The 17847-nt window shown below is 39.4% G+C and overlaps 2 protein-coding genes across 4 annotated transcripts in view; both read right to left on the reverse strand.

Annotated features, from left to right (window-relative positions):
* The window catches only part of NUP54 (nucleoporin 54), a 31000-nt gene extending 18884 nt beyond the window's left edge, over positions 1-12116 (reverse strand). Inside the window, exons 1-5 of one of the 3 annotated variants that reach the window (XM_073891799.1) lie at positions 11966-12084; positions 11123-11284; positions 8234-8317; positions 7993-8139; positions 456-682 (exon numbers count right to left, since the gene is read on the reverse strand). In XM_073891799.1, coding sequence (XP_073747900.1) covers positions 456-682; positions 7993-8139; positions 8234-8317; positions 11123-11284; positions 11966-12032 — 687 coding nt within the window. In that variant the 5' untranslated portion in view covers positions 12033-12084. Of the gene's footprint in view, positions 1-455; positions 683-7992; positions 8140-8233; positions 8318-11122; positions 11285-11965 lie in introns of all 3 variants that reach the window. The other 2 variants (XM_073891798.1, XM_025887359.2) reach the window with 2 other exon arrangements.
* Positions 12117-15375: 3259 nt separating this feature from the next.
* The window catches only part of SCARB2 (scavenger receptor class B member 2), a 79497-nt gene continuing 77025 nt past the window's right edge, over positions 15376-17847 (reverse strand). The window contains exon 12 of the mRNA XM_025887604.2: positions 15376-17847. This exon is cut by the window's right edge and continues 329 nt beyond it. The gene's annotated coding sequence lies outside the window, so the exon portion shown is untranslated.

Here is a 17847-nt window from a genome sequence, read left to right on the forward strand (position 1 = left end):
TCAGAAAGAAAAAGATTATACTGTTTTAATGGCTTTAGCATCCAGTTATAATAGTGACAACAGAATTATACATGCCAAACAGAACATACAGTCTGTCTGCTGGCTAGGGTATACATTCCTGGACAATGTTACATGAGTATCACCGAATTCTAGTTTTGGGTCTCCACTTTATAGATGCCAAGCAGACCACTCCCCTTCTGTTAACATTTTTTCCTGTTTTAAATTACATCTGATCATACCGTCCTTCATTCATACTCTGGTCACCTTCAATCACATATACGTAAGAAATCACTTCAATTTAATAACGTCTATATCTTTAAAACAAAAGTATAATTGTACCATATTCAAGGAGTACTAAAGACCAAACAATTTTTTCCTTCGTATTATTTTAATCCAAATATCACATTCTCTCTTACACACACTCTTCAAGTGAGGATCAAAAGTAATACTAATACCTTAAATCGGCAAAAGGGATTTTCTTGTGTGAATTCCACTGGTGGAATGTTATTGTTGAAATATCCTTTTCCTGTTCCCCAAAAGGCCTGCAGCTGATTCCATTTTGCTAAAATAGCGTCCCTCTCATCTCCCAACAGCGTTGGAGCAGAAAGAGCACTTGCAGTATTTATCAGTTGGCTGGACTGTGTAGGAGCTTGTGTGGGCTGACTGAAGAGACCACCTAATGCTAGAAATGTACCCCGTAATTAGTATTTCAAAACAAAAGAATGCATCAATTCAGATCCTAGGTATGGTGGGCCGAATAATGCCCCTTCCCCCCATCATGTCCACATCCTATCCCCAGAACCTGTAAATATGTTACTTTACACAGCAGAAGAAACTTTGTAGATGTGATGAAATTAAGAGATTGAGTTCAGACTATCCTGGATTATCACTAAATGGGCTCAACACAATCATAAAGGTCCTGAGGAGGGAAAGGGGAAGTCAAGAGTCAAAGTGAGATGTGAAGATGAAGGAAGGGGCTGGCTACAAGCCAGGAAATGCGGGGAGAGAGACTAAAAGCTGGATAAGGCCAGGGAATGGATTCTCCCTTAGAGCCTCAAGAAGTAACATGGCCCTGCCAACACCTTGATGTTAGCCCAGTGAAACCCACTTCTGAATTTCTGATCTCTAGAACTACAGGATAATAAATTTGTATTGTTTTAATACACTAAGTCTGTGATACTTTGTTATGGCAACATTAGGAAACTAATATACTAGGACAATTCTTATAATGTTAAACTTACTTTTCTAACGATTATCTTCTTAATACAAGTAATTCCATTGCCAGTACACTAGTTGGATTCATATTAGACCCACATTAAAAAAATGCATATGGATATAAGGAAAAGTAAAGTTTGTGAAGTTGCAGAATTGGTTTTTAAACCTTAATTGCTATTACATGTGTGTAATAAATACAAATTGGAGGACACAAAATAAGCAAAAAGAATCATTATATCATTGTTTTATCCGTATCAACTTAATCACTTTTCCTTCTCTTACTACAAAGAAATACATAGTAAAAAGAACAACAAATGAACTAAATCATTAGGATTCTAAGCTAAAAGCTTTAGCAGGCCATGTAGCTTTGGGTAAGTCACTTAACTTCTCTGTGCTTACAATTTCTCCAACAGATAAGGTAAAGTTGTTAGATCAGATCAGTATCTCCAAAGTGGGAGGTTAAGTATCCCCAGTACATGAAATTATAGCTGTCAGGCAACAGTTGAGTCACTAAATGGACTAATTCACAGAACAAAAAGTTATCTTTTAATTATCTGATAATGTATTTTAAAAGTTTCAGTTTGGTACTAGTCTGCCTTTAATGACTCACAACACCTGCTTATCTCACATTTTACCAAAGGAAAGCATAAGTCTAAGGCTCAGAGCTTAAGGCAAAAGTATTAGCTAGAATCTATTAACATTATTACATTTTGTGTACTTAATTTCAGTTATCCTGTTACAGCAGATGATACCGGCTTTCCAAAATTTATAGCAGTAATACAAATCTTCCTTTTAAAATAAATAGGTAATGTTTAAAAGAAAACTGACTTAAAATTCTTAATAATACAAATGGTATAGAGATAAGAGAAAAACCATGAATACCAAAATGCTCTGAGTTTTAGGGCCACTATATTAGATGATATTTAACTTTTCTTTCAGATCTAAAGGTTCTAAGTACCACAAGGTCATTGGGGCTGCTACAGGGCTAGAGAGGGTCTCTTATTATCCTCCAGATGAATAGTATTAATTTCCAAATGGGACATATAAAAATTGTAGAGAACTGGACTAGAAGCCAGAAGACTTGAATCCTGGTCATTATAAGCTCATAAGCTATTTATTGTAGGGGCGCCTGGGGGGCTCAGTGGGTTAAGCGTCTGCCTTTGGCTCAGGTCGTGATCCCAGGTCCTGGGACTGAGCCCCACGTAGGGCTCCCTGCTCCGCGGGGAGCCTGCTTCTCCCTCTGCTTCTATCCCTCTCCCTACTTGTGCTCTCAAATAAATAAAATTGTAAAAAAAAAAATAAATAAATAAGCTATCTATTGTAGCATTGGCCAAGAAATTCCTAGGCTTTATCTCTTCAACTTCTAAATGAGATAAATTATGATCTGGACTGATTTACACTGAGCTTCCTTTTTACACTTCAAACTAGATTACAGCAATACTAATCTACTCAGAGTTCACTAGCTGGAAGGCACTGAGGAACTCAAATTACAAAACCCAATACACTCTTTTCAAACCTTAGCGTATTAGACTTCTCATACCTTTCTAAATTCTCAGGGCCCTCATGCTGTTGATTATTGCTTAGCACCCAAAGAAAATCTTCAACTTTCACTGAACACACATCCTCCTTGAAAAGCTCTTTTCCTTTACATTTCCTGACAATATATAGTCTGTCCTGGTTTTATATACCATACATACATACATTCATTCATTCAACAAATACTTATTGAGTATCCACTAAATATCAGACACAGAGCTAAATACTAAGGACAGAGTGGTAAACAAACTGAGCAAATCAAATAAATAGTAACAACTGTGATAAGTCCCTCAGAGAAATACAGAGGTCATCAGAGTACTAAATGAGGGAGCTAATCAAGTGGGGGGCGGGAGGTCAAGGGAAGGCTGCTCTGCTCCACTAGAAATTCACTAAGGCATAAAGGAAGCAGTCAGCCAGGCCATGATGTAGGGGCAAAGATGAACAGCATGGGCAAATCTCTGGTAAAGAGGAGGAGGAAGATGAACCAGCAGAAGCAATAAGAGTACTAAACAATTAGGTAAGAAAAAAATAGACCAGGTTATCGAAGTTAAGGGCTCATATTGGCCAAAACTGACAATCTGAGCATCAAAAAAAAAAAAAGAATGCAACCAACTCAAGCACATTCGATTTCTTAAAACCTCTGCATTCAGAATTATATTTTTTAAAAGACAAAAATTTTTAAAAACCTCAATTCCTTGGACACCACTGCAAATAATCGGGCCACCAACAACTTCTTTACAAAAACTGTCAATTAAAAAGAATTTCGCCTGCCTTTCCTCTACAAATTATGTTTCAGGGTGACCAAGCAATCTTGTGGGATGATTAAAAACTTCCTTTTACAGAAGAATTTTAGTGTGGAAGGGAGGGCAGAGTTAGGAAATCACCATTTTGCAACTCCTAATAAAATAACTGACTGAGGCAATGATCATCAATGAATGAAACCATTAAGTTAAAGACTGATGGGGAACTTTATAAGACAGATTGGCTGTCACTCCCCCAAACCCACTGATCAATCTTAGCATCACCAAAAGAGGGATACACCTTTTAATGTGATGCAGTATGAAGTACACTGCACAACTGGCAAAGTATCCATGCCAAAAAGTCAAACTTGAATCTAATGAAGTACCTAAAGCTAACTTCATTTACCAGAAAAATGGGGGATAAAGTTGAATGATACTACAAGGAAACAAATCTACAATTGGGGACGTCTGTAGGGCCAGGACAACTGGCCCAGTCTCTCCAACAATTCTTGAGGGGGGAAAAAGGAGTGGGGAACTCCAGGGGCACCTGGGTGGCTCAGTTGGTTGTGTCCGACTCCTGATTTCAGCTCAGGTCATGATCTCAGGGTTGTGAGACCCAGCTCTGCATCGGGCTCCACACTGGGTGTGGAGCCTGCTTAAGATTCTCTCTCACCCTCTCCCTCCCTCACCCCCGACACGCTTTCTTGTTCTAAAAAAAAAAAAAAAAAAAAGACCTTGAGATATGATAACAAGAAAATGAATGTGGGGATCTTGTTTGGATCATGATTTGAATAAACCAGCCTTAATGAAACATATGGGGAAATATGATTAAGGACTAGGTATTAGATGATACCAAGGAATTATTAATGGTGAATTGGAATGAAGTCCAAGTTTTTAAAGAGAGAAGCACAGTAAAGTGAGGGTGAAAGGACATGTTGGGATTTGCTTTAAAATACTTCAGCAATCAAAAAAAGAAGTGGGGGGCAAGGAGATAGATAAAACAAGTATGGCAAATTCTGACTTGCTGAATCTATTCAGTAGACTATGGGGTCATTTTACTCTTACTTTTGTGTATTAAATTTTTCATGTAAGTGAAGAAAGTAAGTATTCATTGGATTTGAGAGGATTAATGATCTGTTTGAGTAAAGAAAACAGAATCCAGATCGGTGTGGGCTAAGAGGTAACAGAAGACAACAGAAGGGGATCCCCTTTTCCATAACTATTTCATGTAGTTTATGAAGAGGAGAAGAGAACAGCAACTGAAATGTGATGTGAGATTAAAGTTTTGTTTTGTGGTTACTGTTTTAAGAAAAAGGAAACTTCAGGTTGTTTAAATGTGGATAAGAAGGATCTTTGGGGAGAGAACTTGAAGACTATTTTGGGGAGAGGGGTATTGCTGAAAAGAATAATCAACAGTACAAAGGTCGCTTGGAAGAATACGATCCAGAGCACAGGTGAAAAGGGAAAAAGGATGAGTACAGAGGGCGGCAGATAAACAGATCTGGTAGTGGGAGACTGAAGGAACTGCAATGAGGGATTTTATTTTCTTTTTGAAGTGGAGGTCAAGGCCATCTGCTAAAAATAAGAATAGAGAAATCTGAGATTTGGAGAGAATAAAGGTTTAACTGTTACAGAAGGTGGGAGAATAAATTAAATAAACTTCTAAGGATTACCAGGCAATGTTGAGGCCCCAACTTAAGTCAGTGATTAAGAATTTAGAGGTATTATTCAATCTTTTGTATTGCGTGATTTTTCTCAAGCAGTATCAGATAGACAGTTGGGCTTTTACCCGCTTGGGATTTTTTTACCCCCTCAGGCACATGATACAATGACAAGAAAGTTTAGCATTTGGCAACCAGTGACTGAAATGGAAGGACATGGAATCTAAGCTAATTAGGTTAGTGAAGACAAGAAGGAGCTGATGGAAGAACAGAAGATGTTCTAAATGGTCTAATGGGCTAAATGAAAATATCACTGATCTAAAGACCTAATGAGGTCTAGGAACAGCTATATTCGAAGTACTTAAAAAGGCAGGCTAAAAGAACAATAGGTTGTGGGATGGTCACACCAGTGATTTTGCAATTAGAACGTTTTCAGATGTCGCCAAGGTCCAGGGTAAGAATTGTTTAAGAGAAATGGAAGGTTTTTGGAATAAAAGGTAGATGGCATGACTGTTTGAATATTTGGCATGTGATGTTTAAATAACCCAGATAGATAGAAGTTGAAAAGAAAAGGAAGACTAACAGCCAGTTGCCAAAGTTTTCAATGAATAAGAGGTACCGTCCAGGAAGTCAGCTGCTGAGATTAGACATATCACAGACAGTATAACCAGACAGCAAGCATCTCATACAAGCAGGGGTTTTAAAAATAAGGCAACAGCTCCATAATCTTTGCAGATTAAACTCAAAACTCCCTACAGCAGCAGGTCCCAATGTCATTATGATATGCCATGCAATGCTTCTGTCAGTTATCCCCTCTACTTGGAATACCCTCTTCTGAATTTATCCAACTAATTCTTTCAAGATTCAGCTCTTCTTTTGTATTCCACAACACCCTGTAGGGAGGGGTTCATTTTAGTGCTTTCACATTACATATGTATTTTGTATAACTGGATGTTTATTATTCTAATTAAATATTTGTTATTCTGTCTCCTTGTAGGCTATTAGCAGGAAATTGTGGCTTTCAACCTTATATTACCAATACCTGACATAGAACATACAGTCAGTAAGTGGCTGCTAATAATTGAATAAGCCCCTTTATTCTGCAAATGAATAAAATCAAATTCAATTTCCCATTTTTCCTAATGAAAGTAAGTGTAACTATGATAACTGAGAATTGGAGAGACTATTTCAAGAAACAAACAAAAAAAAAGTTCACTTTCCCCTTTTTCTCCTAAAGTACTTGGATTTCCAACAAAGAGAAATGACCGAAATACTCGAAAGAAGAATTGAGACTACTATTCTCTTTGTCCTATTGGCTAGACAATTCCTGAAATTCATGTTTAATAAACTAATAATCTTCAATAACTGAGTAGGATGAATTTTAGCCAATCAATCAAGTTACCTAAGAACAATGAAATGAAAGTGATTTTAAGAGGTAGCAGGCTGGAAAAGTGAAAAGAGCATTAGGTAGGAAGTCAAAGAACTTGAATTTATGTTTCTATCCTACATCTTGGGAGGTCTATGGAAGAGTCACAATCTCTGTTTCCTCTCTTCACCTATAAAATGGAGGTAAGAAGAGTACTATTTCATAGGGTTCTTGTGAGAATCAAATAAATTAATCCATACAAGATAACCCTGGAGCATACTGCCTTATCAGCTATCAAAGACTAATTCTAAGCTTGTGTCAAAGGACTTGGAAGCCAAGCCGAAGAGGCTTGTATCTTTGGCCAAAAATGGAACAATTTAAGTATCAATAAGGATAGTAACTGCAACAGATTAAAAAATACCAAAGAGCTGAAATACTTAAGTTCCTAACATTAAATAAAAATTAATTGGTCTCCTTTGGAGAATCATAGAGAACCAACTCTTTATTTTGAAAACTAATTATAAATATGGAAAGAATCAACCAAATAGTAGATAAAGTTTCTCTTTATAAAAGTATTCTAACAAATACATGGAAAAAGAGTCACAGGGTCAGAATAATACCATTTTGCAACCCCTGATAAAATACTGGATCGAAGTAATGATCACCAACAGCCGCTGCTAACACGACAAAGAATAGACACGACTGACATTACATACCTCTTGATAAAGAATGCAATACGACCTATAGTCTTGCAACCCAACAAAACACTGAACCAGCAACATAAATAGGTACCTACATCCAACCCAATTTACAAGAAACACAAAGACAACGAAATACGTTAAACTATACCACAGGAATGCAATCCAGTAAAGTCCTGACTTGAAAAATTCTGTATGACAAGTATCTCATTTAACAAACTGGAAAAAAAAAAAAAAAAAGAGGGCTAACAGGGGAACTTACAAAGGTTTAAGACAAATAAAACTAAACAATAATGCTTGCACACTTACATGACAAAACTATAAAGTAAAGTAAAGAACAGGTCACCATGAAAGAGGACAATCGTTCCTCTGACAGGGAAGTGACCGTGAGCGCAATGTGGAGGGCTTCTCAAGCGGCTGGCCAGAGGCCACCTCCTGACATAGGCAGTGGTTACAAGGGTGTTCACCTTGATATAATTCATTAAGCTGTGCTTTTGTGTTTTCTTTTTTGTGTTACTTTTAGCAACAGGGAAAATTTAAACAGAATGCTATTACACACAGAGGCTTTATAATCCTGATCCTGTCAATCACTCTTCTCCCCAGTTGCTATCTTCATATATAAACATGAGAAGTAGCTTTTGGAGTCTTGTGGAACATAATATTGATAAATCTTCGAAAAAAGAGATATCCATTAAAGCGTTTTGACCAGTGCACTCAATGTTAGCTATATGTCACAGTTTTATATTTGAAGTAAGATGAAGGCCTCTTATACTTACTAGTTTGCTGTTGCTGCTGCTGTGTATTAAATCCTCCAAATCCCAGTCCAGTTCCCAAACCAGTACCTAAACCAGTACTACTTCCAGTTGTTGTGCCAAAACCAGTACCAAAGCCAAAACCTTTGTTCTGAGTACCACCAAAGAGTCCTTTGAAGGAAAAATGTAAATTGCAAAAGTTAAAAAAAAAAAATCTGCTCTCTAGCTCATTCACTTCTACAAATGACTTCAGATGTCCTCTTACCAGTAGTGCCTGTGTTAGCTGGAGCAGAAAAGCTGAATGCAGAACCTGCTGCTGTAGATGTTGTCCCAAATCCTCCAAACCCACCTAATTTAAAAAGAACAAATAAAACAGAAAGGAAAAATCTTTTGTATACCTAACTAATTTCTTTCTCGAATTATTTTATATCATTGCCACGTAAAAAGACAAAATATTTTGATCTAATTTTTCCTTTCTCTACTTTCAACTTCAATTTTTTAAACTATACTACTAATCAAGAAGTCAATGTTGCAAGAAATAAGTGACTAAGTATTTAAAATAGAAATACCACAATGCAATATATACCCTTCAACTAAAGGGCCGATTAACAGTTACAGGTGATAAAACATGTTAAGCCTATTACCATGCTTAACAAACTCTAAAATGATTATGCATGTACTTTTCTAGAGTAACAAATTCAAATGCCTACAAGATTTAGGCTGAGAACATTAATAAGTGAAACAGACAACATGAATAGTTTTTAAAACTGGCAGGAGTTTCTAAATTCCAGCAGGTTACTGCTACGGGAGAATGGTAGTTTAGTAGTGTTGTATATTCCTATTTTTCCCAAGAGAAACAGAAGATCTAGATTTTCTACGTGAAATTTACAGAATTTTAAACCCTAATTCAATTTTTTTTTGGGGGGGACAACAAATTCAAACGTTTTTAAAATAGTGTGTCAAACAGATCATACTGGCAGACTGTGGTGCCAGTTTGCAACTTTGGCTTTGGTGAATTAACTTATATTCTCTTTTAGCTTATGTTTCTACTTAGTCTTCATGAAAACTTAGGAACTTTTCAAAGGAAACATAATGAACTCCCTTTCTTGAAGGAAGAGATAAGGGGAAACCCCCCCAAGTGGAAGGCAGCGGTAAGGAAGGAGAGCAGAACTAGCACAGCTTTCTGCACTAGTCTGGCAACTGACGGATACGCAAATTTCATTTTTAGGTAAGTTTAGAAATGAAACTCATCTTAACCATATGTAACTTCACATATGAATGGGATGGAATGTAGCCAATCTAATACTGTTGTTTTTTTATTATTGTCAGTTTTTACCTGATTACCAATGTGGTGCCAAAAAGCCTTTTACGAAAAATATTTGAACCGTTAGTGCTGAGTTATGCCACAGTTTTTTGCAATTCTAACTTTTAATCTCATATATTTCTAGTAAAAGAGACAGATTCATGTTACATAAAAGATATAAGAAGGAAAAAACCCCAACCCTCTGATGTTCATCATATAATTTTGATTTGGAAAATTACTTAAGAATAGACTGCATGTTGTAGCCATAACCAAATACTCTATTTTCTTGTAGGTTCTATTTGCAGTTTTGGAAACCGTAAACATTTTCATTAAAAAAAAAATCACCTAAAAGTATAGAACATTGTTCTCAGTCTTTTTCATTATTCTTCCCTCCTACAGAAAAACTACTGATATATTCTGAATTGGCTACACAGTATTAGTGTCTTATCATGCTTAATACCAAAAATGTTTATTAGTAATAGTGGATCTGCAAAGATACAAAATAAACAAGAATTTCTATCATCCCTTTGCTGAAGTCTCAGTTAATGAACATATATAAAAGTGGTTAAAATACAGTTATATTATCACAACTCAATACTTAACAATGATAACTCCACATGAACATGAAATCAAGCAAATACCAACAGGTTGATTTATTGTTGTTGAATTACAAGCTGGGTGGCTCTGTTCGGAAACACAAATTTCAAAATAATGTTGTTTTACCCAGTGCCAATTTTAAGCAAACAGGGAATAATAAACATACCAATGACAGTGATACATGATCACTTAAAATATACCTTAACGATAATGGACAGTTTTATCTTTGGAATCCAAGGTTTCAAGTATTCTTCAAAACGTTTCAAATCAGATGCCAAGGTGATATTCGCACTGCAGTAATAAATACTGCACAAATACTCAAATAAATTTTAGGGAATAAATAATGTTTACCAAATGCATATAATTGGCATGGGCAGAAGTAGCATAATGTAAGAGAATATGGACAATAAATTCATATACGAGCAGCAGAGGAACAAGACTTTTCTGTAGGATAACTATATGAAGTACACACAGACCTATTTTAAATTTATATACACATATATACACATTATAGTTTGTGTTTTGCAAATTTCCAATGAGCTTCAACCTATATAGATACTAAAATCTTCATTTTTTTTTTAACGCAAAGATGTCTAGCCTACCTACTAGAACTCAATGCTATCTGACAATAAATTAAGTTGCTCTGCTCATTTCTCAAAAAATCCAGCAAAAAATTGGGGGCTTTTTCTATAATTACATACCTTATAGAAATGTATCCTAATCTGCTGAGTGGATCAAAGAAATACATTATTGTTGTTATACACCATAAAAAAACAAGACAGGATACTGCTGTTCGTATAAGACTTGTTTCTCTTGGGAAACACAAGGACAATCAAATGAAATTCCAATGAAAGATGCAGGAAAAATGAAAAAAAAAAAATGACTGCAGGAGTCCAAGAATCCCAGAGAAATGGGCCTGACTGCTGAGCTTCTATTTTGGAAGAGATATGTAACAATTTGGAAAACATATTCTACTCAAAATAATAATCCATTCCAAATTCTTATCACTTGGAAGGTATATTCTGTTGAATCAAATGCAAGTTTAACAAAGGAACGTTATAACTTGCAAGACTTCTTAATACCAAATCTTTTAAGATAGTCAAAACTGGATACAAATGTTTTTGATTCGACACTAGAAAATGAATTTCCTTTCTTCATTAGGCAAGTCGCTGTTCTTTCCAAAACTAGGAACCACAAAATATTCTTGGACTCCAGCTCCCGACATTCGTTACACATACGACCCGCAGTATCTACCTGCACTTGCCAGACTGTTACCAAAATTGAACGGAGTCGCCGAGGTAGTAGAAACACCGAAATTCCCAATATTAAAGTTCACTGCAGGATTAGCAGTTAATCCGAAACCCCCAAAATTAAACCCACTGGCGGTGGAGTTGGCAGTCTCAAGCCCACCAAATCCTGATAGGCGTGTAGGCAAAGAAACAAAATTTTAAAACGGGGGAGGGGAAAGAAAAGAAAAAGAAAGCAAGATAAGGATTAGAAGAGTCAGCAGGTTTTACAGAAGGGAACAAAGACAAACCTTGACTTAGCTCCAAACGAGTTAAGAAAGCGCAGGTGGGGACAGGAGAGAGGAGCAGGAGCGTCAAGTCCCCGCGGCAAGAACCAAAGGGCCAGCACCGAAGGAGCCGCAGGGCAGCGCCCACGGCTCCCCAGCCCTAACCTCGCCGAGCCCAGCAGAGGGAGCCGAGCAAGCGTTCCCGCCGGTCCCGGAGGCTGAGGTGAGGAGGGCAGGGCGGGTCTCCCGCAATGGGAAAGAGGAGCCGCCCTCCAGTCACTCCAAGAAGGGCTCCCCGGCGGCGGGAAGCGACCCCCAGGAGGACAAGGCCCTGCGGGGACCCACGCAGAGCGTGAGAGCCACAGGCTGGGCCTCGAATTCCCCCGCGGCCTCCTCAGGAGCCGCCTGGGCCCGCTTTGCCGCCGCCGCCGCCGCCGCCCGCCCTTTCCCGAAACACCTAAAATCCCCAAGCAGCCAGGAGATCCCTCCGCCCCCAGGATCCCCGAACTGGAGAATCTCGGACCGAGGGGGTGGACCGGAGGGCTCCCTTTCTCCCCGGGAGAAGGTCCGGGAGGATCACTCACCCGCGGGGGCCGCGGTAGCTGCAGCGGTGCCAGAGGTGCCCGAGGGAGCCCCAAAGTTGAAGGCCATGTCGCGGGAGCAGGGGACCAAAGCGCTGCTCCCGCGACACTCGGTGCACTCGGCTTTTCAGTCCCGCGGGTAAACTGCCTTCGGATTCGGGGGTTCCGCCTCTTTTCTGGCCTAGCCTAAGAGGCCGGAACGGCGGAAAGGCGCAGGGGGCGGGGGTTGGAGCGGGAACGCCCCCGGTCCCGCCAGCTTCCGGGGGCTTAGTGGCTTCACGTGGTGTGGGGCGTCGCGAGCGTGGGGAAATGCTGCGAGTTCGCGGGGGAGTGCCGTCGGAAACCCCTTAAAAGCTGCCTTAGGGAGGACCCTTGGAAAAGGTGTGCGTGAGGTTGAATACGAATGTGTAATGAGGACCGGGTAGGAAGGCCAAATCCTCATCTCCGTAGTATAGAGCGATGGGTAATGCTAAAACTCATGAAAATAGACGAAGCAGCCTGTTATCTAGTCATGGGGATAAATTAAAAAAAAAAGGGGGGGTTAACAGAGGTGCCTTTGCGAATGGTATCTATTTAGGTTCCTTTTTTTTTTCATAACAAATCCTATAGAATTATTTGATTCTTAAACCTATGTGCTTGTATACTTTAATAAAAATTAAAATAAGCCATTGTATCTATCAAAATGACAAATCCTTGGACCTAGCTACTTCTAGGAATTTTATAAATGGACAAAATTATGGACTACAAGGTTGTTGGTTACAGCATTGTGTATAATAACAAGTGACTGGAAACAAACGGGTTTGCTTAAATAGTTGCATTTATATAAAGGAATACTATTCAGACATGAAATGGGAACAGTAAAGCTCTTTGCGTACTGAAAAGATCTCAAAGATGTATCACATAAAAAACAATTAGAATACTGTCTGTGGTATGCTACAACTTTGGTGATGGAAGAAAGGGTTGGAATATATAATACACATTCTTGTATAAAATATTCCTGGAAAGATATATATAAAAAAGTGAGTAACATCGTTGCCTCTGGGAAGATGAACTGGGTTATCTGGGAGATGGGTGGAGGAAGACTTTTCACTATAAACCCCTTTTATGCTTTTTGAAAATGTAAACGGCTTACCTATTCAAAAAACTAAATCACGCCAGTAGTGGTAATTGCAGGAGTCCCAGTGAGAGTGCTGACGCAGGGAAGAGGACAGCGGGAAGGGAGACAGGAGCAGATGGACTTGATGATTGATGGGATCCGGAGGGAAGGGAAAAAAGTCTAGCAAGAATCCCTGGTTTCGGGCTTGTACAACTGGGTGGATTGTGATGCCATTCCCCAGTAATGGGAATTTGGAAGAAGACAAGAAAAAAATGAATTCCTTTTTTTTGCTTTCTGGATTTGAGGACAATCTGGCGGAGGATATCCAGCAGGTGTTTGGTATGTGCAGCTGAGGTTGAACCCAGACCCGTGTTTCGGCTGTAAGTGTTTAGGTTGTAATTGAAGTCAGGGAGTCAATGGAATTGTCAGGAAGAGTTATCAAGTGAGAAGAGGTTGCAGCTGAGTACAGGTATTAAGAAGCGAGCAAACAGCCCTCAACAGCCTGAGAGAGCATGGCCAGAGAGCTGGGAGAACCCTCAGACTGAAATCACAGAAATAATGGATGGAAGGGGAGAAGGATCGGGGATGAAAAAGAACGGGTGAATATTTCTTCCATAGGAAGCCTTCTCTGACCACCCTTTCTAAAATAGCACATTCCAGTCCTGTCACTGTGGCTTCTTAAATATTCTTAGTACTTACCACCACCTGTTTATTGCTTCCCACATTTAATATAACCTCCACGAGGACAGGGAACTCTTTTGTTGTTGTTGTTTTTTGTTTTTAACTGGTTGTATCCCTACTGCTAGCAGTGTCTGCCCCCGAGACAGACCTTATTCAATACCGTGGAATGGGTGAATGAGTTCCGTGATATGTCCCTCTCCTGTATCCATCTCCAAGTCTTAAGCATTTCTAAAACCCTTCATCTCCACTGCCATCTCCCCGATTCCAGTCACCATAATCTTTTGCCTAGACCAGGGATTAGCAAATGATGGCCAAACGTGGACTGTCATGTATTTGTGTAAATACAGTTTTATTGGAACACAGAAACATCCATTTGTTTACATGTTGCCCAGGACTGCTTTTATGATACAAGAGCACAACTGAGTAGTTGTGACTAGAGAGGCTTGCAGAGCCAAAACTGTTTCATCGGGCCCTTTTACAGAAAAGGTCTGCCAACCTGTACCTAGACATTGCAGGAGCCCTTGCGGTGCGGTGAGCTGGACTGTTGGACTGTGACCTCATTCTGGGTTGCCCTTCTGCTGGGAGAAGGAGCTACACCCAAGCTCAGGTCCCATGGAACCAGGGTCCTCTTTACCCCAGTGATGGAGATTGTAACGTTCTGGAAATAGGCAGCTGGCAGTCCCAGACAGTTTCTATAAACCATTCACCCGAAATCCAAACTGCCTGTTGCTCAGTGGCTTGTACATTCCTTCATGGACAAGACTGCTTCTTCACGCTTGCCCCTTAAAAAGGGGGACTAGAAGGCAGGTATGTGCTCCTTAGTGAGACCAAACAATACTCTGGCCCTTGGCTGGCCTCCATGGGATGACAGGAGGATGGAGGGTCTGTGCCTTTTTTCTTGCTTTCCTGGCCTTATATCCCTGAACATTTTTATTTTCCCCAATAAAGCCCATGACTTAACCCCTGCTATGCAGCTTTGTGGAATTCACCCTGGAGGCTGGTGCATGACACCCACACAAGATCCATCTTGCATGCCAACGGAGACCCCAAAGGACCCACCTAACATGGCAGCCTCCTAACTGACCTCCCTGTGTCCACGTAGACTCTTCCAATGTATTCACCTTGCAGCTAGAGTAGGCCTTTCTGAACAAGCCTGCCATGTCTCCCATTTCTCCCCCGTCCCCCTCAATCCAGTTTGCAACACTTCCTGTTGGTCTTAAAATAGACCAAAATCTTTAACATGGCTTAATAAGACCCAAGTTGATCTGGACCCTGCATTTCTCTCTAACCTTATCTCCACTATTCTTCCCTCTCTGAACTCCAAGCAAATATCTTCTGTCACTTGTAAACATGTTCCTTCCTGCTCCTGCCCCCTTTGGTTAAGGGTCGATACCTGAGCCTACTGGTCCCCAGTGCTCCTGAGGGGCTCCCCGGGCTCTGGAGAAAACCCTGGGGCAGAGGAACACAGTGTGGGGCCCGCTTCAAGCTCAACAGGTCAGGCTGCCTAGAAGTGGCCACCACAGCTGAGCAGAAATCACAAGTGGCCCAATCTGTCAAGAGGGCAAAGAGCATCTTTCAAATGAAACTCCAGAGACAACTGGTCATCTGATGACATAACATACAATTCCCAGTGCAATTTCCTAGAAACAGTTTTATTAGTGAAATACTTCATTGCGTTAAGGGTAGAAATAAACAGGTCAAGAATCACATGAAATGAACCAATTATTTAAGCTACAGGAAGAGCATTCTGGTCAGTATTCTGTTTGATAGCCACGAGCAATTAATTCCAGAAATAATGCCCAGAGGGCCAAGTGTGAAGGTTACCTTTTGCACAACTTGTATCTCAAGCTATTTAAATAGAAAAAAACCAGCCTCCCTTCAGTAAAAACCCCAATAGGGGTTAGTCGTATAGTACTTGCTCCACTTGACCATTAGTATCTTTCTAGAACATGGGGAAATAAAGTCCAGTAGGAAAAGCCTCGAGCTAAAAGTGGCAAAGCCCATTTCCTGTCCTGTGTTCAACTCTCAATTTTCCCTGAGAGAAGCGAGGTCACCTCTATTTTGTTTCTCCCTAAATTGAGTGTCATAGTACAGGACACACATATTCTGTGATAATGACAATCACAAAGACTTTGGAGGCCTTTCCAGGATAATGGCTCCAAGAGAATCAGCATGAGGAATAGTTTGTTCTTTTCACCCTAAAGCCAAATAGGCACATTCGTTCTTCTTAACCAATCTATAATCTTGACTGCAGTGTATGGGCTTGCCACAGATTTTTCAGAGAGAGAATATCAAATGGGATGTTAAGCCAAATAACTGTTAAGAATCACATGGCAGTAATATGTTTTTGGTCTCCCTGCCTGTGTGAGAGTCAGTCTGAAGTGTACATCAGCTGTTAAATCATTTGTAGCATTTAAAAATTTCCTCCTCACAGATGACTATACCCTGATAATAGGATGAACCAATGAATATGTACTGGTTTATCAGTTTTATTCATGTGGATAAGTGGATAAACAAAAGAATAAGGTGTGCCAATTATATAGTTAAATATTGATAAATTCAAAAAATCTAGATATTTGGCATTCTTGAAGACAAAATATTTTCAATTTAGTTTTTCCCCTTTTGGTGATTTGGGATATCTACAAGTTCTATCTTCATTCACAGAGAAGTTGAGAGTTGAATGAATTGCCCCCTCAAGAAGGGAACATGTCACATATTGCTTTAGTGTAGAGAGAAAGAAATTGGGGCAAATAATGGGATTTATTACCTCCACACAGGGATCAAAAGCTGTATTTGTGAAATCCATGGCTTTTTCTCTTCATTTGCTTACACTGAACTCCAGTTTTAAACACAAAATCCTGTAAGATGATTCAGTTGTTAAGAAATTCTATGTACACTTTGCTGGGTAACTATATAGGTTTCTCGATCAAAAATGAATAGTGAATTTTGAGAACAAAGAAAATGCCCTTAAATATGCTTGAATTTGTGACATGTGATGGTTCCTAATCCTCTGATTTAGGTAGGACTGAAAGCCAAGAGGTCTTCCGAGGAGAGGCGGCCCTGCTCCTGGGTCCCCAGGGACCTTCCTTTAAAGCATTTTTGTGCAATATTTTAAGACATCATTCATTCTGTCAGCAAGGTGATTGTCGTGGGAAGCGTAGGGCACATTTTTCTCTCTTCAGTGAGTGACAGTGAACCACAGAACACTGGAAGGGACCAAATCTGAGGAAAGAAAGCCAACTTACAAAAACAATTTCAAAGTTCCCAAGAAGACTGCCTGAAGAAATGTCTTGTTAGTGCAGTCAGACTTCCTGAAATGTATGTGTATTCTAGGCTGTGGAGGGATGGATTTCCCACATTCATAAATAATTTTACAAAGAACCACTCAATAATATTGTAACTGACAGAGTATCATATTTGGCAAGGGTGACTGGGGGAAAAAAATCAGTCACTGATGACAACTCCCAGAAGCACCTTTCCACATCAAGATCATTTTGACTGAAAAAAAAAAAAACCCAACTACCCACAAATGTCATAACTAGCATTTACTTCTACTCCATATGAAATATCTGTATTTGCCCTCACCAACATTATTTGTGCATCCTCTCAATTCACAAAAGTACAAGTAAAATATCCTCAGGTGCTTAATCACAATCAACTCACGGGTATCGCCCCACCGCATACCTCACCCCACCCCACCCCTTCCCCGCTGGGTTCTCAGCCGGTTTGAAAGTAGTCAAAAGGCTGAATTATTTTCCTGGAGGAATTATGAACTGAAGATTAAATGCATGAAATACAATATATCACTTTTTTAAAAGAGGAAATTAGATGCATTTTAATGATGTATTGAATGAGGCTACCGTTTTACCTTGGGTTCCGAACTCTTATTTACTTCTGTTTTGGGGGTAAAATGAATGGAGGAATACAACATAAAATAGTATTTATATATTTTGAGCTCCAAGTTTGGTGACTGAAGCGTACTGAATAAGGTTAGACCAAGGAACGTTAACAAGCGATGCAGACACATTTTAACCACAACAGTGGTCACAAAATTCTGGAGCTACCAGCACCCAATAACAAAAAAAAAAAAAAAAAAAAAAAAAAAAAA

The sequence above is a fragment of the Callorhinus ursinus genome, unplaced genomic scaffold (assembly GCF_003265705.2).
Source record: "Callorhinus ursinus isolate GAN/ISIS: 27379988/994484 unplaced genomic scaffold, GSC_fseal_2.0 scaffold4, whole genome shotgun sequence".
NCBI lineage: Eukaryota > Metazoa > Chordata > Mammalia > Carnivora > Otariidae > Callorhinus > Callorhinus ursinus.